Source organism: Syngnathoides biaculeatus, chromosome 10, assembly GCF_019802595.1.
Source record: "Syngnathoides biaculeatus isolate LvHL_M chromosome 10, ASM1980259v1, whole genome shotgun sequence".
Classification (NCBI taxonomy): domain Eukaryota; kingdom Metazoa; phylum Chordata; class Actinopteri; order Syngnathiformes; family Syngnathidae; genus Syngnathoides; species Syngnathoides biaculeatus.
In genome coordinates, this window is record NC_084649.1 from 4,089,597 (window position 1) to 4,112,043 (window position 22,447).

Here is a 22,447-nt window from a genome sequence, read left to right on the forward strand (position 1 = left end):
TGTGTCCCTAAGTTTTTCCTTACAATATTTTCCCCCATTTTAGTCAATTTGAAGGAGAAAGGTTGATATTCTGTGCATCCAAAAGAGCAGGTGGAAAGGTAGTAAGGCTAGAAGTTTGGGAGCAGGGTTTAAATTATTCTACCACGGAGTAGATGGGAAGAGAAATGGAGTAGGGGTTATTTTAAAGGAAGAGCTGTCTTAGAATGTCTTGGAGGTGAAAAGAGTATCAGATCGAGTGATGAGACTAAAATTTGAAATTGAGGGTGTTATGTATAATGTGGTTAGCGGCTATGCACCACAGGTAGGATGTGACCTAGAGTTGAAAGAGAAATTCTGGAAGGAACTAGATGAAGTAGTTCTGAGCATCCCAGACAGTGAGAGAGTTGTGATTGGCGCAGATTGTAATGGACATATTGGTAAAGGAATCAGGGGCGATGAAGAAGTGATGGGTAAGTACGGCATCCAGGAAAGGAACTTTGAAGGGCAGATGGTGGTGGACTTTGCCAAAAGGATGGAGATGGCTGTAGTGAACACTTATTTCCAGAAGAGGGAGGAACATATAGTGACCTACAAGAGCGGAGGTAGAACCACGCAGGTAGATTATATTTTGTGCAGACGATGTAATCTGAAGGAGGTTACTGACTGTAAAGTAGTGGTAGGGGAGAGTGTAGCTCAACAGCATAGGATGGTAGTATGTAGGATGATTCTGGTGGTGGGTAGGAAGATTAAGAAGACAAAGGTAGAGCAGAGAACCATGTGGTGGAAGCTGAGAAAGGAAGAATGTTGTGCGGCCTTCCGGAAAGATGTGAGACAGGCTCTCGATGGACAACCGAAGCTCCCGGAAGACTGGACGACAACAGCCAAGGTGATCAGAGAGACAGGCAGGAGAGTACTTGGTGTGTCATCTGGTAGGAAAGGGGAGAAGGAGACTTGGTGGTGGAACCCCAAAATACAGGGAGTCATACAAGGAAAGAGATTAGCGAAGAAGAAGTGGGACACTGAGAGGACTGAGGAGAGGCAAAAGGAGTACATCGAGATGCGACGTAGGGCAAAGGTAGAGGTGGCAAAGGCTAAACAAGAGGCATACGAAGACATGTACACCAGGTTGGACACGAAAGAAGGAGAAAAGGATCTCTACAGGTTGGCCAGACAGAGGGATAGAGATGGGAAGGATGTGCAGAAGGTTTTGGTGATTAAGGATAGAGATGGAAATGTGTTGACTGGTGCCGGTAGTGTGCTAAATAGATGGAAAAAATACTTTGAGAAGTTGATGAATGAAGAAAATGAGAGATTTGGAAGAGTAGAAGAGGCAAGAGTGAAGGACCAGGAAGTGGAAATGATTACTAAGGGGGAAGTCAGAAAGGCACTACAAAGGATGAAAAATGGAAAGGCAGTTGGTCCTGATGACATACCGGTAGAGGTATGGAAGCAATTTGGAGAGATGGCTGTGGAGTTTTTGACCAACTTATTCAACAGAATACTAGCGGGCGAAAAGATGCCTGAAGAATGGAGGAAAAGTGTTCTAGTTCCCATTTTTAAGAACAAAGGGGATGTTCAGAGCTGTGGGAACTATAGAGGAATAAAGTTGATGAGGCACACAATGAAGTTATGGGAAAGAGTAGTGGAGGCTAGACTCAGGACAGAAGTAAGTATCTGCGAGCAACAGTATGGTTTCATGCCAAGAAAGAGTACCACAGATGCATTATTTGCCTTGAGGATGCTCGTGGAAAAGTACAGAGAAGGTCAGAAGGAGCTACATTGTGTCTTTGTGGATCTAGAGAAAGCCTATGACAGAGTACCAAGAGAGGAACTGTGGTACTGCATGCGTAAGTCTGGTGTGGCAGAGAAGTATGTTAAAATAGTACAGGACATGTATGATGGCAGCAGAACAATGGTGAGGTGTGCCTTAGGTGTGACAGAGAAATTTAAGGTGGAGGTGGGACTGCATCAGGGATCAGCTCTGAGCCCCTTCCTGTTTGCAGTGGTAATGGATAGGCTGACAGATGAGGTTAGACTGGAATCCCCTTGGACCATGATGTTCGCTGATGATATTGTGATATGCAGTGAAAGCAGGGAGCATGCAGAGGAACAATTAGAAAGATGGAGACATGCACTGGAAAGGAGAGGAATGAAGATTAGCCGAAGTAAAACAGAATATATGTGCGTGAATGAGAAAAGTGGAGGGGGAAGAGAGAGGCTACAGGGAGAAGAGATAGCGAGGGTGGACGACTTCAAATACTTGGGGTCAACAATACAGAGCAATGGAGAGTGTGGTCAGGAAGCGAAGAAACGGGTCCAAGCAGGTTGGAACAGCTGGCGAAAGGTGTCTGGTGTGTTATGTGACAGAAGAGTGTCTGCTAGGATGAAGGGCAAAGTTTACAAAACAGTGGTGAAGCCAGCCATGATGTACGGATTAGAGACGGTGGCACTGAAGAAACAACAGGAAGCTGAACTGGAGGTGGCAGAAATGAAGATGTTGAGGTTCTCGCTCGGAGTGACCAGGTTGGATAGGATTAGAAATGAGCTCATTAGAGGGACAGCCAAAGCTGGATGTTTTGGAGACAAGATTCGAGAGAGCAGACTTCGATGGTTTGGACATGTTCAGAGGCGAGAGAGTGAGTATATTGGTAGAAGGATGCTGAGGATGGAGCTCCCAGGCAAAAGAGCGAGAGGGAGACCAAAGAGAAGGTTTATGGATGTGGTGAGGGAAGACATGAGGGCAGTTGGGGTTAGAGAGGAAGATGCAGGAGATAGGCTAAGATGGCAAAAGATGACACGCTGTGGCGACCCCTAACGGGACAAGCCGAAAGGAAAAGAAGAAGAAGAAGTTAGTCAATTTGAACCAGTCAACAACTCCTATGGAGTTCTGTGTGGCTTTGTTCTATAACTCTTTCAAGTGGAGAATTGTTGTTACCTTTATTTTCTACAGTGGCATGTTAAGTTTACAACTGAGGCTATACCTCTTTCACACAATTTTCTCTTGCACACGCAGTATTAGGGGTGTTTATGGAATTTATTGCAAAGCTATTTACACACGGAATTTAAGTGCACGACAGGGTTCTGCCTCCCTTGGGGTGTTAGGCAATTTTAGGGGCAAAGCTATTTACACACGGAATTTAAGTGCGCAACAGGGCTCCACCACCCTTGAGGTGTTTAGGGAATTTTAGGAGCAAAAGTTATTTACACACGGAATTTAAGTACGCGACAGGGCTCCGCCACCCTCAGGGTGTTTAGGGAATTTTTAGGAGCTCTTTTTTAGGAGCAAAAGCTCCGCCACCCTCAGTTTTTTTCCACCCTTAAACTGCTTGACATTGACTAGTGTCGACAAGGCTTGATCGTGTCTCCTTACACGCTTCAATGACTCCCCATCATTTACTCTTTGAACCGGTTTCACTCTTTTTAAACCAAAATTGGACTCACCCTGTTGTCTTCCGTCCTGTCAACCATTGGATACCTGCCGACGGGCTGTACACCAGTCCCGGAAAGGGTCTTTAGACTCAGAAGGAGTCTGCCGACTGTTGATGTAAGGAGTCTGCCAACTGTTAATATAAAAACAATGGGAAGAACAGCTGGTGATGTCTGTTATTGAAGAAATTGTGTGGTTTATGATGAAACTTCAACTTTATCCTGTTTTGTAACACACATACGTTGAATATCCATTCCTTTTCTGAGCCGCTTATTCCTGCTGCCATCGGCCAGGAGGCAGGGTACACCCAGAACTGGTTGCCAGCCAATCGCAGGGGACATAGAGACACACAAGTCGCACTCACAATCGCACTTAAAGGCAATTTAGTGTCCAATGAATGCATGTTTTCGGGATGTGGGAGGAAACCGGAGTTCCCGGTCAAAACCCACACAGGCACGAGGAGAACATGCAAACTCCACACAGGGTGGGCTAGGATTGAACCCTTGTCCTCAGTACTGTGAGCCCAAAACTCTACGCGGAATATCACAAATTTAATATCCGCTTTGGTGTCAATTTTGTTTAAACACCAAATTAGGAAGACTAGCACCACCCAGTGGGATACTAGTGCACATCAACATCAGCTCACAGGCCCCAAAAAACACAGAACAGATGGTCCTCGCGTTACGACGCTATCGACAAAATGAGTGGGTCTTATCTTTTGCGTCACTTTTCATCAAAAAAAAAAATCTGAATTTCTTGTCAGGTGCTTTTTGGATACATAAAAGTTACTTTGGGAAAGTTATTTATCATCCAACCATATAGCAATAGAAATTGAATTGAATCTATGGATACGGACTTTTGATAAAATAATGAGGTTAATGAAATTGAATTTTGAGCAGATGCTCTTTTTTATGCAAATAATCAAGCGCGTCCGCATTGCGTCTGCTATCTCTACCAATCACACGTCACGTAATAACGAGAAAGGGGCCTAAAAAATTCCAGAAATCAGAAAGCTCAATAGAAACCACATCCCCATAATTTGTAGCATTGGATTTATTTACAGCATAACTCCCCCTGCTGCAAAAAAATTCAGTCCGTTACAATACGGTTTCGTGTGACAATTTTCACTTTCACTTTCGGTCTTGACTCTTAATGAGAGCTTTAAGTGTGAAAAACGTAGAACGGAAGTACTGATTCACTGTCTCTCCCTGTGAAAACTGCTTTGAGTCGCATTTGTTTCAAGTTAGAGCGGCGTTGACGGTCTTGTGGGGTCTGCGCCAGTCATGATGCTGGTCCTGGTTCGTGATGCAGTGCTGCTGGTCGGACTGGCGTTGTTGTGCAGTTCGGACTTCGCTCCTCCAACTGTCGACATTAACCTGGGCGATGATCCACAACTCCGATGGATGCCGATTTTTAAAGTATTTGACTCCGACTTCATCAAGAAAGGTGGTCAAGAAAACATGGAGTAAGGGATCCACGCATACAATACTGTACTTACTTTCAAATACAACTTCATTTATATATTTGCAACCTTTGCATAGGAAAAATCTCCAAATAAGCCGCATCTTTGCATGAAGCCAAAGTGGTTCAAGGTTGGCAACAAGGTCGATGCTTCATCTCAACCGTTTTCTACAGTGATTTTGCAGGAATCTTAAGTGGTGTAATTTTGTCTTCTGTGCAGACTCAAGACAAGGCAGAAGACTTTCAAGATGCTGTCCTACATCTTTCCAAAATTCCCATCATCACACAAGTGTATTACATAGTGGGCGGGACACGGGCTGGTGAAGGGGTAGTCATCTGCAGAAACCGAGCAGGCCCTGCAAATATCTGGCTTTTGGATCCACTGAATGGAGGGTTGGAATCATGAGCTGGCCACACTCTTCTTGTTATGGGCTGCTTGTTCAGTGGTATTACCCATTTTTTTCTTGTTGTGCGTTCGTTTAGATGGTTCGGGAATTGAGACCAACATTGACCACTGGCTGCCTCCCCCATACAAGGATACTCGAAAGTGAGCTCTCAAATGATAAATACTGCTGGAATATGAGTCGACACAATATACCATGATACTCAATACGCATAATGTATGTCAATACTATACAATAGTATTTCTTTTTTTTAGAGAAGCAGCAGAAAAAGCAATGAATGCGACGGGACAAGAGCATATCAATATGTGCACGCTTTATCAGGCAAGTCAGAAAAAGTTCATCACTATTCCCAGGAAACTTATGCAACTACTGGTAAGACCAGTTTCAGTTGGAACCATATTAAAATAATGCATTCATAACTTGTAATGATGTCTCTGTCCAGGTTTTGTCACGATTTTCCGTGCGTAAAAGGTAAGGAGAACATCTGTTCATTCGTCTCCCTGATTTTTGTGACAAAGCATCTCATGGCAATTCATTTAGGGCCATATTCTCCCGTTTGTGAGTCGGAAAAGCCTTGCTTTCTGGCAGACGGGGATAGTTGGGTGCTGCTGGTCTTTAGAGCAGCAGGATAATAAGCCGTGCCCACTTTGTATTGCTTTTTTTTTTCCATACACGAGCTTTGCCTTACCATACGCCGCAAATATATACCGTACTTACTGGTATGTTTTGTGAAATTGTATATTCACACAGAAAGACTTTGTAAATGTATATTTACATAACTTGGTTCCAAACAGTGACTGTAAAATGGTAGTAAAACAGGTCAAACATAACACAAAAGTTATTGTTTTCATTCCTCCTCCTGCTCGTCACTCAAACCAGGAAAGTCGTCTTCAGTATCAGAGTTGAAGAGCCTCAGAAAGTCTCTGTCAAACACCATTTCAGTCTCGCTGTTGCTCTCAATGTCATTTTCATCTTGCGTTACTGCTGAAGTCCTGCTCCTGTTCTCCTCATGTAGCAGTCCACCCTTTTAATCTGTTGGTGATAATAGATTATTTTACATAACTCCACGCATTTCCAATCCACTTTGTGAAAGATTTTAAATTTTTCATCCATCCATTTTCTTCTCAAGGGTCGCAGGAGTGCTGGAGCCACTCCAGCTGTCAGCGGGCAGGATGCAGTGTACACCCTGAACTCGTTGCCAGCCAATCGCAGGGCACATAGAGACAGACAACAGTCACCCTCACAGTCACACCTAGGGGTAATTTAGAGTGTCCAAATAATGTTGCATGTTTTTGGGATGGGGGAGGAAACCGGAATGCCCGGAGAAAACCTATGCAGGCACGGGGAGAACATGCAAACTCCACACAGGCAGGGCCAGGATTGAACCCCGGTCGTCAGAACTGTGAGACCAACACTTTCCTGCTGTTCCACCGTGCCGCTGATTTTAAATCAATTAAATTAAAAATATATAGCGGCACTTCCACATCCCAAAAACGTGCATTAATTGGAGACTCTAAATTGCCCCCAAATGTGATTGTGAGTGTGACTGTTGCCTGTCTCCATGTGCCCTGTGATTGGCTCGCAACCAGTTCTGGGTTCACCCTGCCTCCTACTTGATAACAGCTGGGATTGGCTCCTGGATGGATAGATTAAAAATATATACATTATTTTGCTCCCTGGTTTGAGGGCAACAAAAACTATTGCTTTCTTTTTCTACACATGCTAGATGTAGCTTTGTCAGCTTCTTTGGAGAATTGAGGTAGATTCTTCCTCTTTGCACAATTGAGGTAGATACTTGTTCTCCTACGCATGTTGAAAGTAAGTCTTTTCTTCTACATTTTGGAGACATCTCTACATGCTCAATCCCATGTGCACTATCGAGAACGATCTTGTTTTAACCCTTTCATATGAACGAGTTTTTGTTGTACTTTTAAATTCATAACTGCTAGGAACAAACAAACAAACAAACAAAAAAACAATATTTTCAGTGCGTCATTAAATATGCTGCAGGGTTCACAGTGCCTGGAAAAAAAATAGAATTCAAAAGTCTGAGGAACATTATCTGTGATTTATAGCCAGCCTCAGACTTCAATGAGTCACGCCTCTTGGGTTTTGTCCACACATGAGCTGCTTACGCACACACAGTGGGTGTGTGAGAAGTCCTCGCAACAAAATGTGCATACGTTGAGATGCCTTAAGATTAAAAAAAAAAAAAAAAAAAAACGTCTGCACAAAGGGGAGACTATGCCCCTGAGTTATTGGGTTATTGAATGAATGCCACTTTGAGGAGCCCTTTGCACATATCGGTCAGTCTCTTTGTGATCATCCAAAAAACCAAGGAAATAATAGTACGAGTTACTAAGTTTGGTAAAAATGTTGATAAATTTTACAGATTTGAATCAAAATTGGCACTTTATTTAAATATGAAAACAGCATAGAAAAATTTGAACAAAAAATGAAAACAAGGCAGCACGTGGATCAGATGGTAAAAGCGTTGGCCTCACAGTTCTGAGGACCCGGGTTCAATCCCAGCCCCGCCTGTGTGGAGTTTGCATGCTCTCCCCGTTCCTGCGTGGGGTTTCTCCAGGTACTCCGGTTTCCTCCCACATCCCAAAAATATGCAACATTAATTGGATACTCTAAATTGACCCAAGGTGTGATTGTGAGTGTGGCTGTTTGTCTCCATGTGGTCTGCGATTGGCTGGCAACCAGTTTAGGGTGTACACTGCCTCCTGCCCTTTGACAGCTGGGATAGGCTCCAGCACTCCACACAACCCTTCTTAGGATAAGCGGCAAAGAAAATGGATCGATGGAAATAAAGTTCAATTGCACATAATTGAACAGAAAGAGGAAGATGTAAAACTTATTTAGTCCTACTTGTATTGCTACTTCCATTCATCCATCCATCTTTTACCGCTTATCCGGAGTCGGGTTGCGGGGGCAGGAGCTTTAGCAGGGAGGCCCAGACTTCCTGACTTGTTACAAATGTAAATAATGTGTACTACAGGTGAAAGTGCTGCTTCCTAGTAGAGTGTTCTCGTTGTTTTTGTGTAATTAGAGACTGTACATTTTCATCCGACTATTCAGAGTCGATATAGTTTCAAAAGAGAATAAGTGCAAGAGTAGCAATATTCTTATGATAGATAGACAGCACACTGCACAAGTAGCACATGTGCTAAGATAGGTCAGTGTTTATGTGTGCATTATAGAGAGAAAAACTTCATAAATACATTTTAATTAAAAGTGATCAAAATTCAGAAGTAAAATCCTAGCTGGACCTTCCCAAAGTGTGAATAGTCTCAATTTGCGTGTGTGTCCGCGCGCGCGTCTGTGTGTGTGAGAGACAATCTTTAAAACTGTTTTGTTTGTCTCGAAAATAAATGTGCGTGCTCGTTGATCCACAAATGTGCCTTCAATAATTCATTAGTATAACCGAATATTCACTAATGATAAGTCATAATAAATGCACATGCAACATTAAAAGCTAAATTAAAGTCTAAATCTCGCATATACTTGTGAATAAAAAAAAAGGGTTAATCACGGATATATATGTGGATCTGAAAAATGCTTAATTCGCTGCTGTATTCGTGTAAATAATTTCGAGAGATACTCGGGAGCGTTTAGAGAAAAATGGGCGTGGAGGGTTATTTTTTTCGTCTTTTGATTTTTTTTTTTTTTAATCATTACATGAGACCGTGCAGAGAATCTTTATTGAGTAGTCTGCTGTCTTGAGCTCCTCGGAGCACACCAAAGACATGATGACCAAAATTCTTTAATGGACGATTTTCTTTAATTTTATGTGTGGTGTCTGTAGCACAGACAAAAAAAAAATAAAATACAAAAAAAAAAAATAAGAGGGGAAAATCTTTTTGTGTACTATGCCTAATATTCCGAATATACGCGAACGCAACTTAGGTCTCGTGACGCGCGAGAGCAGCTCCCTACTTCCGGTGTGGATTGCTAGCAAGGAAGCAAACAGCAACTCACGTCAGATTGGAAAGTAGCAGTGCATTTGATGAGTGTGACATCCAAGATGTTGGCCCTCATCAACCGGCTTTTGGACTGGTTCAGGTCTCTGTTTTGGAAAGAAGAGATGGAGCTTACACTCGTGGGACTTCAGTATTCCGGGAAGACCACGTTCGTCAACGTGATTGCTGTAAGTAGCTAACAAACATGCTCTGTCATGGGCCCAAGGTTTTGTGAAGCTTGCACGACAAATGTTTTGTGTTTCATTTGAAGGTTAATCATCAAATATTTGTAGTGTTCTTCCCTAAACGCCCGGAAATCGACGAGTCAACTGTAAACAGGCTGTAATTTTGGTTTACACCCATGTCTGGTGCTTGTCTCATGACGAAGTTCCCAGTGTGACTGGGCGCTTCTCCGTCACGTGAATGTGGCGGCCGGGGGTGTCATATATTGTCTCACCAAGGCATGTCAACATCACCCATAACGACAACGGCAAACGCATCCCTTGTACGAATCAGTGAATCTTTATTCATCTTTAATGGCTCTGCTGTTCCTCAGTAGACCTGGCCTGCATTCATCATCCGTAAAGTCTTCCTGGACATCAACTGGCATCATCGTACAATTAAGAACAGTCAGTGTATGATGGCATTAGCAATAGACACGTATGGATTTGCTTTTAACAGCACCTTCGCCTAAAATAATGATTCCACTAAGACTTTTGTTTTGTTGCGTATGTTTAAATAGGTAGAACTATAAAAATAGAGAATTCATGTCCTTTTAAAATGATTTGCCTAAATTATATCAAATCCTTTGTCTGCTGAGATATCATGTTTTGGCACCTGACATAAGAATATATATTTTTTTCTATCCTCCGCATGCACTGGGTACTCCAAACAAATTGTTCTGTACAGACCAAGGTGATAAAATTCAAATCTACATCAGCAGCCACAATCATCCACAAAAAAGCAATGTGCACATTCCTTTCATACAATGCACATCAATGACACATACCAGTAGATACAAACAATGCAATGTGCAATAAAATAGCAGCTTTACACATTAACTGTGATGTAGATGCATATGAACATCACTGACAATATATAAGGTCATTTTGTACTTTTATACTTCCCATGATGCTAACAAATCCTCTGTTGTTTTGCATTAACAGTCAGGCAACTTCAGTGAAGACATGATTCCTACAGTTGGATTCAACATGCGGAAGGTCACAAAAGGCAATGTGACAATAAAGGTAGGGCCAAGATGTTGAAGTCAGGTAGCAGGGGTAGGATTCGTTCCCATTCATGGTAATTCATTAATCATATACAAATTATTTAGTAAAAAAAAACATTTTAATTGCATTTTGTGTTCCAGTCAATGAAAGCTAAGTCAGTGCACGTTTTTCTGGTACACCCATTACACTGATGGAGATGCCAGAGCTTGAGTTCTAAAATTGAGAAATCGGATGAAAGGACATTGCCAGGACTAATGGGAGGCAAATTTTATTAAAAAAAAAAAAAAAAAAATCTGACATCCAACTTTGCATTCGTACCTTCTGACGTCATCCAACTTTTCACCTGCCACGCAGAAACCATTGAATGTTAATGTTTGGTTCAGTGTAAATGTATTAAGTAGATACCAGAATAAAGTTTGAATGAAAAAACAAATAATAGAGACAAACCATTTCAGCTAAGGCAGTTTATAAAAATGAAAAAAAAATCATAAAATGTCACTTAAGCTTTTTAATTAGGGCCCAGACATATTTAATGTTTATTTATCTGCTGTTTGTCATTGGAATGCAATTAAATACATTTTCCCAGAATTAACAATATTCTGGTCAGTGTCATTTATTCAATTCAGTTGTCCACTAAAATCAATTTTTAATTCAACTCTTACTTTTATAAGACAAGTACTGTGATACAATTAAATTGAAATTAATCAATATTTAATTACAAAGCCTCTTTCTGGCGTCACACTACTAATATATATGTAGATGTAGTATAAAAATAGACTTAAAACAAAATACAAGCATTTTTTTTTTTTGTCCATGGCCATTGAATGGGGGCGTGTATGTGTTGGCAATTGCCCCACCCATCCATTTTCCAAGCCGAGTGTTTAAAAACGTTTTTTTTTTTTTTTTTTTTTTTTTTTTTTAACACAAAATGAATTCATTATTCATCTCTTTTAAATCGATGATGCTAGGTTTTGTTTAATTTTAAATAACATAAGGTGGTGTCATTGTGGACGACTGGTTAGCACATCTCCCTGACACTTCTGAGGACTTTGGTTCAAACTCCGGCCCCGCCTGTGTGGAGCTTACATATTCCCTCCTTGCCTGTGTGAGTTTCCTTCTGGTACTCTGATTTTCTCCCACATCACAAAACCATGTGTAGGAGGTTCATTGAAGGCTGTAAATTTTCTCTAGATATGAATTTGAGTGCAAATTTCTTTTTCGTATGTACCTTGTGTTTGGCAGGCGACCAGTTCAGAGTGTACCCTGCCTCTTGCCTGAGGGTAGCTGGGCTTAGTTCCAGCAGCCCCACTACCCTAGGGGATAAGCGGTACAGCAAATGGATAGAGGGATAATATAAGGATTACCACCCACATGCATCAATTTTTATTTTAATTTTGGAGAAGTGATTCCTCTGCACTCCTTGTCCAGAATGAGTGAAACAGCCTATTGTTGTACAACAAGAAATTCAACAAGGCCAAACCCATCCATGCGGGATTGGGGATGCTGGTTGACAACATTTTGTCCGTAAACCATCTGATTTGGCTTTAATAACAGATCACACCGGCAAGTTAAAAGAGTGTCCAGACTTTGTATTGTAACAGGTTTGTAACCATGATATTAATGATTTGCGCATCCGCATGCCCACAGGTTACATGTTGGTCCATGTGAGGTAAATATCGTCATCCATCCCTATGCGTGAGGTTCTGCGAGGAACCATTTTTTTTCTGATGCCTCAGTGAACACATGCAAGCACACAGACCACACGTGTAGATCAATGAATAACAACAGGAGCCTGCTTCAAGGTGTGTGTGAGGAGATTCACTGGTATCACTATCTTTCAAAGTAAAATTTTAAGGAATATAAATATATCCAGACTGCTCAGAACCCCTGGCTAGAGCGGTTCTTTACAACAGACACAGAAGCTGTTTTTGCTTTCGCTTGCCCCGATATGCATGAGTGGAACATGTACGAATGCAAACCCTGAAATGTCAAACTCAAATTACAATAACATTGTGTAAAATGTAAATAAAATCATAATTCAAACATACAAATATTTTTAACCTCTTTCCAATCGAATGCATCACAAAGACAAATGATTAAATGTTCAATTGATAACCCTCCACCAAAAAAAAAGTCCCCTCATTTTGAATTCAATGCCTGCCCCACGTTCCAAAATACCTGGGAAAGGTGCATTATTACCACTATTGTGTCACCTGTTCTTCTCAATACTAAATAAGCATTTATGAACTGAAGACATGACTGTTGAAGCTTTGTCGGTAGAAGTGTTTCCATTCATGTACAGGGTGAACCAAAAAAAATGGGAACTTTTTAATCCATTAAAATCAAGAGTGATGGAAGAATAATATTTTATTCAAAGTAATTAAAACCTTACAACATTTAAGAAACGGTCATTTTAATTTTTAAACAATTATTTCCTCCAGATGCATCCTCCTGTATAAATGCATTCTTGAAATCTGCTGTTGAGAGTCGTCATTGACTGCTGCAACATCTCAGCTGAGATGAGTGAACTCGCAGCTGGGATACTGTGAATTTCATCGTGAATTCTCTGTTTTTACTCAACCAGAGCTCTTGTTCGATTCGTCTACACATTACTCTTGAAAAAAATCACAAACTGACAAATCATGCGTTCTAAGGGGCCAGGGGACGTTACTGAATCTTGAGATCACACGGTTACCGAACAATACTCACATGGCTTCCAATGATTGCCGTGTATTGTATGATGTTGCTTCATCCTGTTGAAACCAGTTTTTTTGAACGTGTGAAAAACTATTCCATTCAGGGGTAGCAAAGGATTGTAATGTAACCATTCGCTGTGACAGTGACTGAGATCCTCTGTTCATTTAACAAACAAAAAGTCTCATGATCTCATGTAATGAAACAGCACACCCACTAGGGTGTAATGGGTGTGCATGAACTTCATTAGGATTTGTGTCTGCCCAATAACGATCATTTTCCTTATTCACATAAACTGTGAGATTAAAATTGGCCCCATCTGACATCCATAACTTATCATTGCTTATGTTTATCATTTTTGGACAGAATTCTAATCTTAGCTGGTAATCGTTTTCCCTCAGTTGTTGTCCCTGGAGCTTGTATGGATGAAATTTCAAATCTAAAGTAACAATTCTGCGAACACTCTCCCGGGACATTTCAACCGAAGCTGCTTGCCTCAAAGTTGCGTGTCGTACGAGCACTTCTTGGTCATCCTGTTGGTTTCTTCATTAGGTTAGATCCAGACTCTTCAAAGATATTAATCCAACAATTTATCCCGTGTTTTGATGGAACTGCATTGATGTCCTGAGTTGTAAAAATGTCGTAACTCCCTCTGCACAGCGGTCAAACTCGTAATTTTTATAAAACATTTTTATGGCTGAGGTACGCTGTTGCCTGTTCCACTGATCCATGGTTATTAATGGCAGAGTATTTACTTGCTCAAGGCCACTGCCTCCAGGGGCCAATACATACTTCAAAATTCCCGTCATGCTGTACAACTTCAGTTGCTCAACAGTTCAGGGTCTCTGTTGTCATAGTTTCAACCTCATAATCCACCACACACTTTCAATGGGAGATAGGTGTGCTTCAGGCCAATCCAGTAGTACTCTCATTCTTTCAGTCATTCACTACAAAGCCACATTGTTGTAATGCGTGCAGAATCTGGCATGGCATTGTCTTGTTAAATTAAACAGGGACATCCCTTATTTGGCTTAGATGCCAGGATATGTTGCTCTTAAAACATGTGTAGTTGTCAGCATTAATGGTTACCCATGCCATGGGCATTAACACAGCTCCCTACCATCAAAGATGGTGGCTTTTGCACTGGGAGCGAGCAACAATCTGGATGGTCCTTTTCCTCTTTGGCCCGGAGGACACACCATGATTTCCAAAAACAATGTGAAATGTGGACTCGTCATACCCAGCCACACTTGTCTGCTTTGTGTCAGTTTATCCTAGATGAGCTCCAGCATAGAGAAGCTGGTAGCATTTCTGGGTGTTCCTGATATATGAGCATCTCTTGTATGGTAGATTCAACTTGCATTTATAGAGGTAGCAACAATTTGTCTTAACTGACAATGGTTTCCAGAAGTGTTTTGAGCCCATGTGGCAATATCCTTTACACAATGATGCTGGCTTTTAATGCATTGCTGATGAGGGATGGGACGTCACAGGCAATCAGTATTGGTTTTACAGTGGTGCAAAAAAGTATTTAGTCAGCCACCAGTTGTGAAACTTTTCCCACTGTAAAAGATGCAAGTGGCCTGTAATTTTCATCATTGGTGGTATACCAAGTTTTCTGGCTCTCACAGACTTGTAACTTCTTCAAGAGGTTTCTCTGTCCACCACTCGTTACATGTATTAATGGCACCTGTTTGAACTTATCAGTATAAAAGACACCTGTCTTCAACCTCAAACAATCACACTCCTGATATCACTATGGCTAAGACTAAAGAGCTGTCAGAGGACACCAGAAACAAAATTGTAGACTTGCACCAGGCTGGGAAGACAGAATCTGCATTGGTTAGAAGGTTGGTGTGAAGAAATCAACTGTGGCTATAATTATTAGAAAATGGAAGACATACAAGACCCCGGATTATCTCCCAAGATCTGAGACCCCACGCAAGCTCTCACCCCACCTAGCTAGTCTCCAGAGCTCAACCCCATAGATCTTTAAAGGGAGTTGAAAAAATGTGATGCCGAAGGACATCCCCAAAACATCACTCCTCTAGAGAAAATCTGCATAGAGAAATGGGCAAAAATACCATCAACAGTGAATAAAAACTTTGTGGAGACTTACAGAAAATGTTTTAGCTCTGTTATTGTCAACAAAGGGTATATTACAAAATATTCACATCAACTTTTGTCATTGACCAAATACCACCATCAATTCCTTAAGTAATCTTTAAAGGAAGACTTTTCCCAAAATTATAGGAATGGGAGCACACATTAAAAGTTAGTAGATAGCGTTCAGTGTTTGCCAGAGTTATTCACAGATATCATCAGGAAATATCTCTAAATTGGAAAAGTATTATCGAAATTCCAGTCTCGCTCAGACATTCCAATGAGCCTGGCTGGAAAAGTGACAGCCAATCAGCGTTTGCCACGCTTGCAGTGCTGAAACGTATCCAGATATTGCTTGGATTTAAAAAAATGTTAAGTTAAAAAAAAATTTCAATTAATGTCCAAAATATATGTATTAATAATATTACTTCACATTGGAGGGTTTATTGTACATATGAATTTTGGGGAGAGTCTTCCTTTAAGAATCTTTTTTTTTTTTTTTTTTTGTCATTTTGTCTCATAGGTGAGGTATACCAATGATGAAAATTACAGGCCTCTCTCATTATTTGAAGTAGGCGAACTTGTTGGTTGATTAAATACTTTTTTTTTTTTTTTTTTTTCCCCCCCATTTAATACCTGGATCAGTTTACAAGACAATTGTGGTCTTTCACGATAGTACTACTGCCATAAAATCTTACTGTATTTCGATCAACCATCAACAACATTATACAACATGTATTATGATCCCACCGTATATCATCTTTTATGATCACTGGGCTTTTTGTCAAATCAAATGCTGTTGGGGAGGTGGGACCAGAAAACGGATCACCGGTCAAAAGGACCTGATGCTCACATTACCATGGCAACAACGACAACAATGGATCACATCAATGTATTGTGTTGGGGGGGGGGTGAACAAAAAGATGAAAAATGCGTCGTCACTAGGCGAAAATGTTTTAGGCTTTCCATTCAAGGAGAGCTTGAACCATGTTCAGATACTTTTAATATGGCTCACAAGCAGGAAACCACCCTTTGTGTACCCTTGCAAGGTAGTGCTAGCACCCACATATATAAGTAAACATGCCAGTGTTTTTTTTTTTTTTTTTTAAGTCCTGGTTGAAAGTTTCAGTAAACAGGTTCGTGTGAATGGAAAAAATGCTGATAATCGTGACCACGTATGCTTGCTTGTCTTTGTCTTATAGTGTATTCCATTGAATGTAGGTTGAAAAGGATTGTCAAATCATTACAGTCAGTTTTTATTTGCGTTCTAGATAACCGCATCTTTATTGGAATTGGGGTCTGTAATTTGGATAGAACTGCATGGACATCTGCATTCTATGTACAAGTCCAAGTCAAGATGTACATGCATGGCAGAAAAAAATCTCAACATTTTGCAATGCAGGTGTGGTAGGACAAATTAACAGCCATATAGCAGGGAACTGCTATTGTGTTTTTACCTTTTAAGGAGAATCCTTTCTTCGACTACAGCGGTGTGCATGAGGACATCAACAAATGAAAAGTAGAAGGCTTAATCTTTCTGGCCGACCTGTGAAATGCATCACTCAAATAGTTCAAGATATTGTCAGCTGCCACTTAACAAGGCAACGTTTTTCTAAAAGCTTATTTGACTTTGCTGTTTAGCTGTACATGCATGCAGTGTTATATTTATCCATCCATCCATTTTCTTATGCTCACAAGGGTTGCGTGAGTGCTGGAGCCTATCCCAGCTGTCATTGAGCAGGAGGCGGGTTCCACCCTGAACTGGTTGCCAGCCATCTTCAGGGCACATAGAGACAGAGAACAGTCGCACTCATTATCACACCCAAGGGCAATTTGTAGTCATCAATTAAGGGATGTTTTTGGGATGTGGTAGAAAACCCGTGCAGGCTCGAGGAGAACATGCAAAGTCCACACAGCCGGGGCTGGGATTGGAACCCCGATCCTCAGAACTATGAGGCCAAAGCTCAAGCCAGTTGCGCCACTATGCCACCCTGTTATATTTAATTAATACTAATATAGGTAAAAGGTTGTTCCTGTATGTTGATTTTGTATATTACAATAATATAGGAATCAGGAAAAACAAAATGTCAAAGAACAATAAAATGCATATTAATACTTCATCGAAAAAGTGTTTGGCCCTAAATTTGAACCACGGCTAACCCTCATATACAAACTCCAGAACCGGTTAAGCTCGCAACTGCCGTTTTATATTTTATTTAAATCATGTTATTAAAATATTTTTTTCCCCTCAGATATGGGATATAGGCGGACAGCCTCGCTTCCGAAGCATGTGGGAACGCTACTGTCGAGGAGTCAATGCTATTGTGTAAGTGTGTCAGCACTTCAGTCAAGCACGTGGCCTTTTTCCTTTTTTTTTTTTTTTTTTTATTTAAAAAGATCATTGGGAGCCGGAAAAGCCCAAAGTAATTAATTGAACATGGTGCCTTTTTGAGTTAAAAAAAAAAAAAATCCATCAGATAACATTCCTTCTTTGTTCAAACGTTATATTGTCTTTTTTCAGCTTATCTATTTTTGTATTATTATTATATCTTTTTTTAACATTGCATTTTAAATAGTACTGGTGAGCTTATATATGTTGGTCTCATCAGTCCATAAAAATTGTCCTGGGATCTTCAGGCTTGTAACTGTTTCAAAACTTCCTGCCTGGTCTTTCTATTCTTTTTGCAATCAGTGGTTAGCTGATTTGGGTGTGGCCTCAGTTCTTGTCTTCATGATGTGTTCCGTGAACAGTAGCTCTTGATTGCTTTATCCCTGCCCGCTAGATGTTGCTTACGACCGCCTCATATTTTTGTCGTTAACTGCTGTTGTCCGTAATCTACCCGTTCAACCCGTTACATTGTGGTTTCTTTTTCTCTGTTCTGGTATTGGCTAAGACCACTGTTTGTGCAATGGCTGTGATTGGGTCGCAATCTTCTTTGGATTTCTCAAGCGCTCATTTTTCTCTCAAAGAAAGTTCTAGTTTTCAGACTAGTTACACCATTGACTGTAAAATGGAGGCAGAACCAACATCCGAACCTGAGTAGAGACATTTAGTGCTACTTATTGTTTAAATGATCATCACAGATTACACCTGGGCTACAAAACACACTTTTCAGTTCTTTATCAGATCTAGAGTTAAATACCTGTAAACATAATTAGTCAGATCTTGTATTCATCGTTTTAATGTCAAACGAAAAATGTTTTCATTTTACAACATTAATTAAGGACATGGCTTCTTTGTTAGTCTACTTTTAAAGAGGAGTGTAAATATCTTTTTACCATGACTGTATTTTAGTAAGACACCCCATTTGCTGTATTGTATGTGCAGCCACATATTGGGAAGTTATCCAGGTGAGCATTTTCACTTCTGTTTTACTGTTTTCTTTTTAGAATTAGCGTGCCAATCCAATGAATCACCACATATCTTGTGTACAATCGTACAAGTTATGCAGAGACTCAAAATGTCTTTTTAAAAGAGCCAAACCTCCAATTTTTCATTGCCCTCACAGAACTGTGTGCACTTGTGATGTTGTTTTGTACTCACATAGAGCAGTCTATTCACAAATGAATCAGGCCTCTTTATCTTTAAATTATGCAGTGAACAGTGAAATGAGGACCTGTCCTCCCAGAGTCCTGTCTTCAAAATACAAATAACCTTCTAATCCCCAGTGGAATCCTCCCCCAAGCCTGGACAGTGCTCAATATGTCATTTTTTTTTGTTTTTTGGTTTCCCCACCATTCTCTCCAGTTTCAGCTTTAATTCCAATTATAGAGTTGTTATTATTTATATTTACAGGTACATGGTAGATGCAGCAGATCAGGATAAAGTCGAAGCATCCCGAAATGAACTCCACAACTTGTTGGACAAACCACAACTTCAAGGAATCCCGGTAATGCGTACTTCATTCGCAAGTTTTCTTTTGAAAGAGAAGCTACTATTTGGCTGGCCTTTTCCATATTGGTGAAATGCTCTTCACTCACAAGCAATGTATTCAAGAAACAAGTAAATTACTGTTAATTGTTAATGTGACAAATTAATCAGGCTTTGCCGTTGTTATTTTTCAGGTTCTAGTCCTAGGCAACAAACGAGACCTAGCCAACGCGCTGGATGAGAAGCAGCTCATTGAAAAGATGTGAGGAACCCACAATAATTTCCCATCAGCACACCTGATGCTGATACCATAGTTTGGTTGTTCATTTTATTAGATGTAAAATACCCTGTTGGATTGTAAGTAATCTATTTTAGCCTTTTAATTCAACTTTTCTGACCCAAAGGTGAGGAGTCTGTTCAGAATCCCCTGGGGGGGCTGGCACGATACATGAGTGGGCGGACGCAGGGCCGAGTCCTGGCACATCTGTGCTGGTCTCCAGTCCGGTCGCTTTCCTTTTCTGCTTAGCTGGTTCTCCAGTTTTAATGCATCATGCACCTGCCAATGGGGAAAGGGTGGTGTCAGTTTGGGGAGGACACTCAGCTGGTTGTTATGGAACTCCAGGCTGTTCCCAGGCATTCCTTGCCTTCCCCTTGCTGACTTTGAATGCACCACATACACTCCCACATCCTCTGGGGATTTGGTTGGGTAGGGGTCACGAAATGCGGGCCATAACTGTCCCCGTGTCTGTCTTGCTTTTACCCACCAGTCTCCCCAGTTTTAATGCACGGCACTTGAGCACACATTATCACGTTTCAGGGATAATGGTTGCCAGTTGAGGACCGAGTAACCACCATAACAGGTTGGCTGCCCGGCCTTCACATTTCTCTTGGCTGTACTCCTTGGGGCCTGGTTCGAACTCCGCAGTTACACAACAGGCATACAGGTTCACCATTCTGCACCGCCATGCAGCTAAACAACAGGACAGGTTAAAAAAAAGGAAAAAAATGTAGTCCAAATGTTTCCACTGTATTGAACTGTACACAGGAAAGTGGTAGTGGTGATCTCCTCTATGTATAAAGGATTTAATTCATATACACTGTAGATTGTTAATCCATTTTGAAACAAAATGGCTACAGCCCAGTCATTTCAATTCAAGACTTGACATTCATTGACTGCTTCCCTTGAACAGGAACCTGTCTGCCATTCAGGATCGTGAGATCTGCTGCTACTCCGTGTCCTGTAAAGAGAAAGACAACATAGGTACATGATCCCATGTAATCACTTGAACTCATTCTTGGTGCACGGCACATTGCATACTGGTGACGATTGGTGCCCCTATTGCAGATATTACACTGCAATGGCTCATCCAGCACTCAAAGTCACGAAGAAGCTGAGAGTTAAATGTAGCTGCGGCCTCAACCCCCACGCCCCGAACACTTCTGGATCCTTCACAGTCATCCCTTCAACTGCCTCCGTGAATACTTCGGCTCTCTCTGCCTACTACCGCCGCACACCTGCACCACCAGTCACTACTACCGTAGCTGTGTAGCCTTTGTACAGCACTATTAGACCAACTCTTCTTTGGAGTGCTCAAATGTTGTCATTGATAGAAGATGGACTGTTCATGCCCCTCATGCCTTACTGCCCGTCCTTGTGGACATTTCTCCATACAGGAATCAAATGACATTGTAGTTTTCTGTTTTCATAGCCCTGCATAACATCACAAACGTGTTTGGTGTTGACGGTCCCATTCTGTTTTTTGTTTTCCAAATGAGGACTCTTAGCAATGTCACCTTCACTTATTTGGCACTAGGCATGTAATGACCTAATTTATTGCAAGGCTTAAATTCAATGTTATACAAAGATGACTAGAAGGCAGAATGATTGCTGTCTGAAATGGACCTGCAGGTTTGTCAGAAAATGGATGGATGGATGCTTTCTAAGTGCCTTTTGGCGGAGTGAGAGCCCCAACAAGACGGTTATTGGCCAAAGCTGTGTGTAACACACTATTATGAAATCATTGCAGACCAACTTCCTGGATTACACCTCAACCATCTCTTGAGAATTTTATGCATTCCAGCCTCAGTCAGAAGACATCACAGCACCGTCGTCGTGTGATTGAAACACATTGAGGAAATGTTACATTTTAGTCAGTTGGATTTCAGTGCCTATTGAATTTGGTCTAGTTTGAAATGTGAGGGATACTTTACAGTTATTTAAATATTGTGGAAGTAATATGGGCATTGCCAAGTAATCCTTTATACTTGTCCGGATTGTGTTCAGGTTAAACAACAGAAAGCCAGTGTTTGTCAAGATCAATCCGTAACTCACAAAGAACAAAAGAGTTGGATGATCATTTGGAGTCTTGATATGTAAATGCCATAAAAGAGTGATTGTCATTCCCTGCCGTTTTCTTCCTTTTATCAAAGGGTGGCTGTAATCATTTGAATCTCGTCCATGCTAAACAGTTAGTTACTGTCACCATTTCCTGAATTGCATTTCTTTATATGTACTAATCATGAAAAAGTCCATGTCATCATGTTGTCCTCTGTCTATTGGTGATAATTGTGTTGTGACCACAGTAGAAGTGAAGGGCTGTAAAGTTGCGTGACGGAGTAAACTGGGGGAATGAAAAGCTTTGTCAGCTGTGTAATATTATAGCAATTTGTATGTGCATGTGCTAATATTATTCACATTCAATTGCAGACTTTGTAAATAAGAATTTGGCATTTTAATTCCAACAAATGCTCTTGTAGATGTCATGCATTCTTTCCATGTGATTGCTAATAAATTTTTTTTTTTTTTTTACAGTTTCCATGTGTCCCCTCAGTAAGGTGCATATTAAAGTTTTTGCCACCTGGTGGCATCAAATGACTATTGTGATGTAGTCTTCACAGTCACTGTTTTTTTTTTTTGGTGGGGGGAGGGAAGACCTCCATTTGGTTTTAGCATTCACTGGATTACACCAAGTTTTCATTGTGAGTGAAATATTTTGAATTGGTATGTTCTGACTAAATCAATGTGACAACACAACCTTAGAAACAAGTCAGATGTGCTAATCATGAGGGTGGGATGCTATAGTGTTGTCTTAATTGGATTTGCCCCTCCCCCCCTTCATTAAACAATGAGGAATGCAATCTTTTGCACCATTCTAAAGCATGCAAGTAATTTGTAATCTATAACGTAATCTGTAGAATTATAGTAACTACATTTAGAACATGCATTTCCAATGTATTTTTAAAATATATTTCTTAGCGTACCAATTAAAATATGGAGCACACCAAGCTTTGAACATGTTAATGAGCGTATT

At 40.8% G+C, this 22,447-nt stretch overlaps 1 protein-coding gene across 2 annotated transcripts; it reads left to right on the top strand.

Annotated features, from left to right (window-relative positions):
- Positions 1–2,126: 2,126 nt before the first annotated feature.
- Positions 2,127–21,945, top strand: arl8bb (ADP-ribosylation factor-like 8Bb). Of its 2 annotated transcripts, XM_061832119.1 has the most exons (13): positions 2,127–4,871; positions 4,948–5,010; positions 5,088–5,260; positions 5,351–5,414; positions 5,526–5,592; positions 5,714–5,742; positions 9,343–9,427; positions 10,406–10,486; positions 17,518–17,591; positions 19,062–19,155; positions 19,331–19,398; positions 20,327–20,397; positions 20,482–21,945. In XM_061832119.1, exons 3-13 carry the CDS (start codon positions 5,254–5,256, stop codon positions 20,529–20,531), a joined length of 690 nt encoding a protein of 229 aa, XP_061688103.1. In that variant the 5' UTR covers positions 2,127–4,871; positions 4,948–5,010; positions 5,088–5,253; the 3' UTR covers positions 20,532–21,945. The 2 variants fall into 2 exon arrangements, with proteins under 2 accessions (XP_061688103.1, XP_061688104.1); XM_061832120.1 differs by lacking the exons at positions 2,127–4,871; positions 4,948–5,010; positions 5,088–5,260; ... (1 more) ...; positions 5,526–5,592; positions 5,714–5,742 and having other exon boundaries at positions 9,184–9,427.
- The last annotated feature ends 502 nt before the right edge of the window (positions 21,946–22,447 follow it).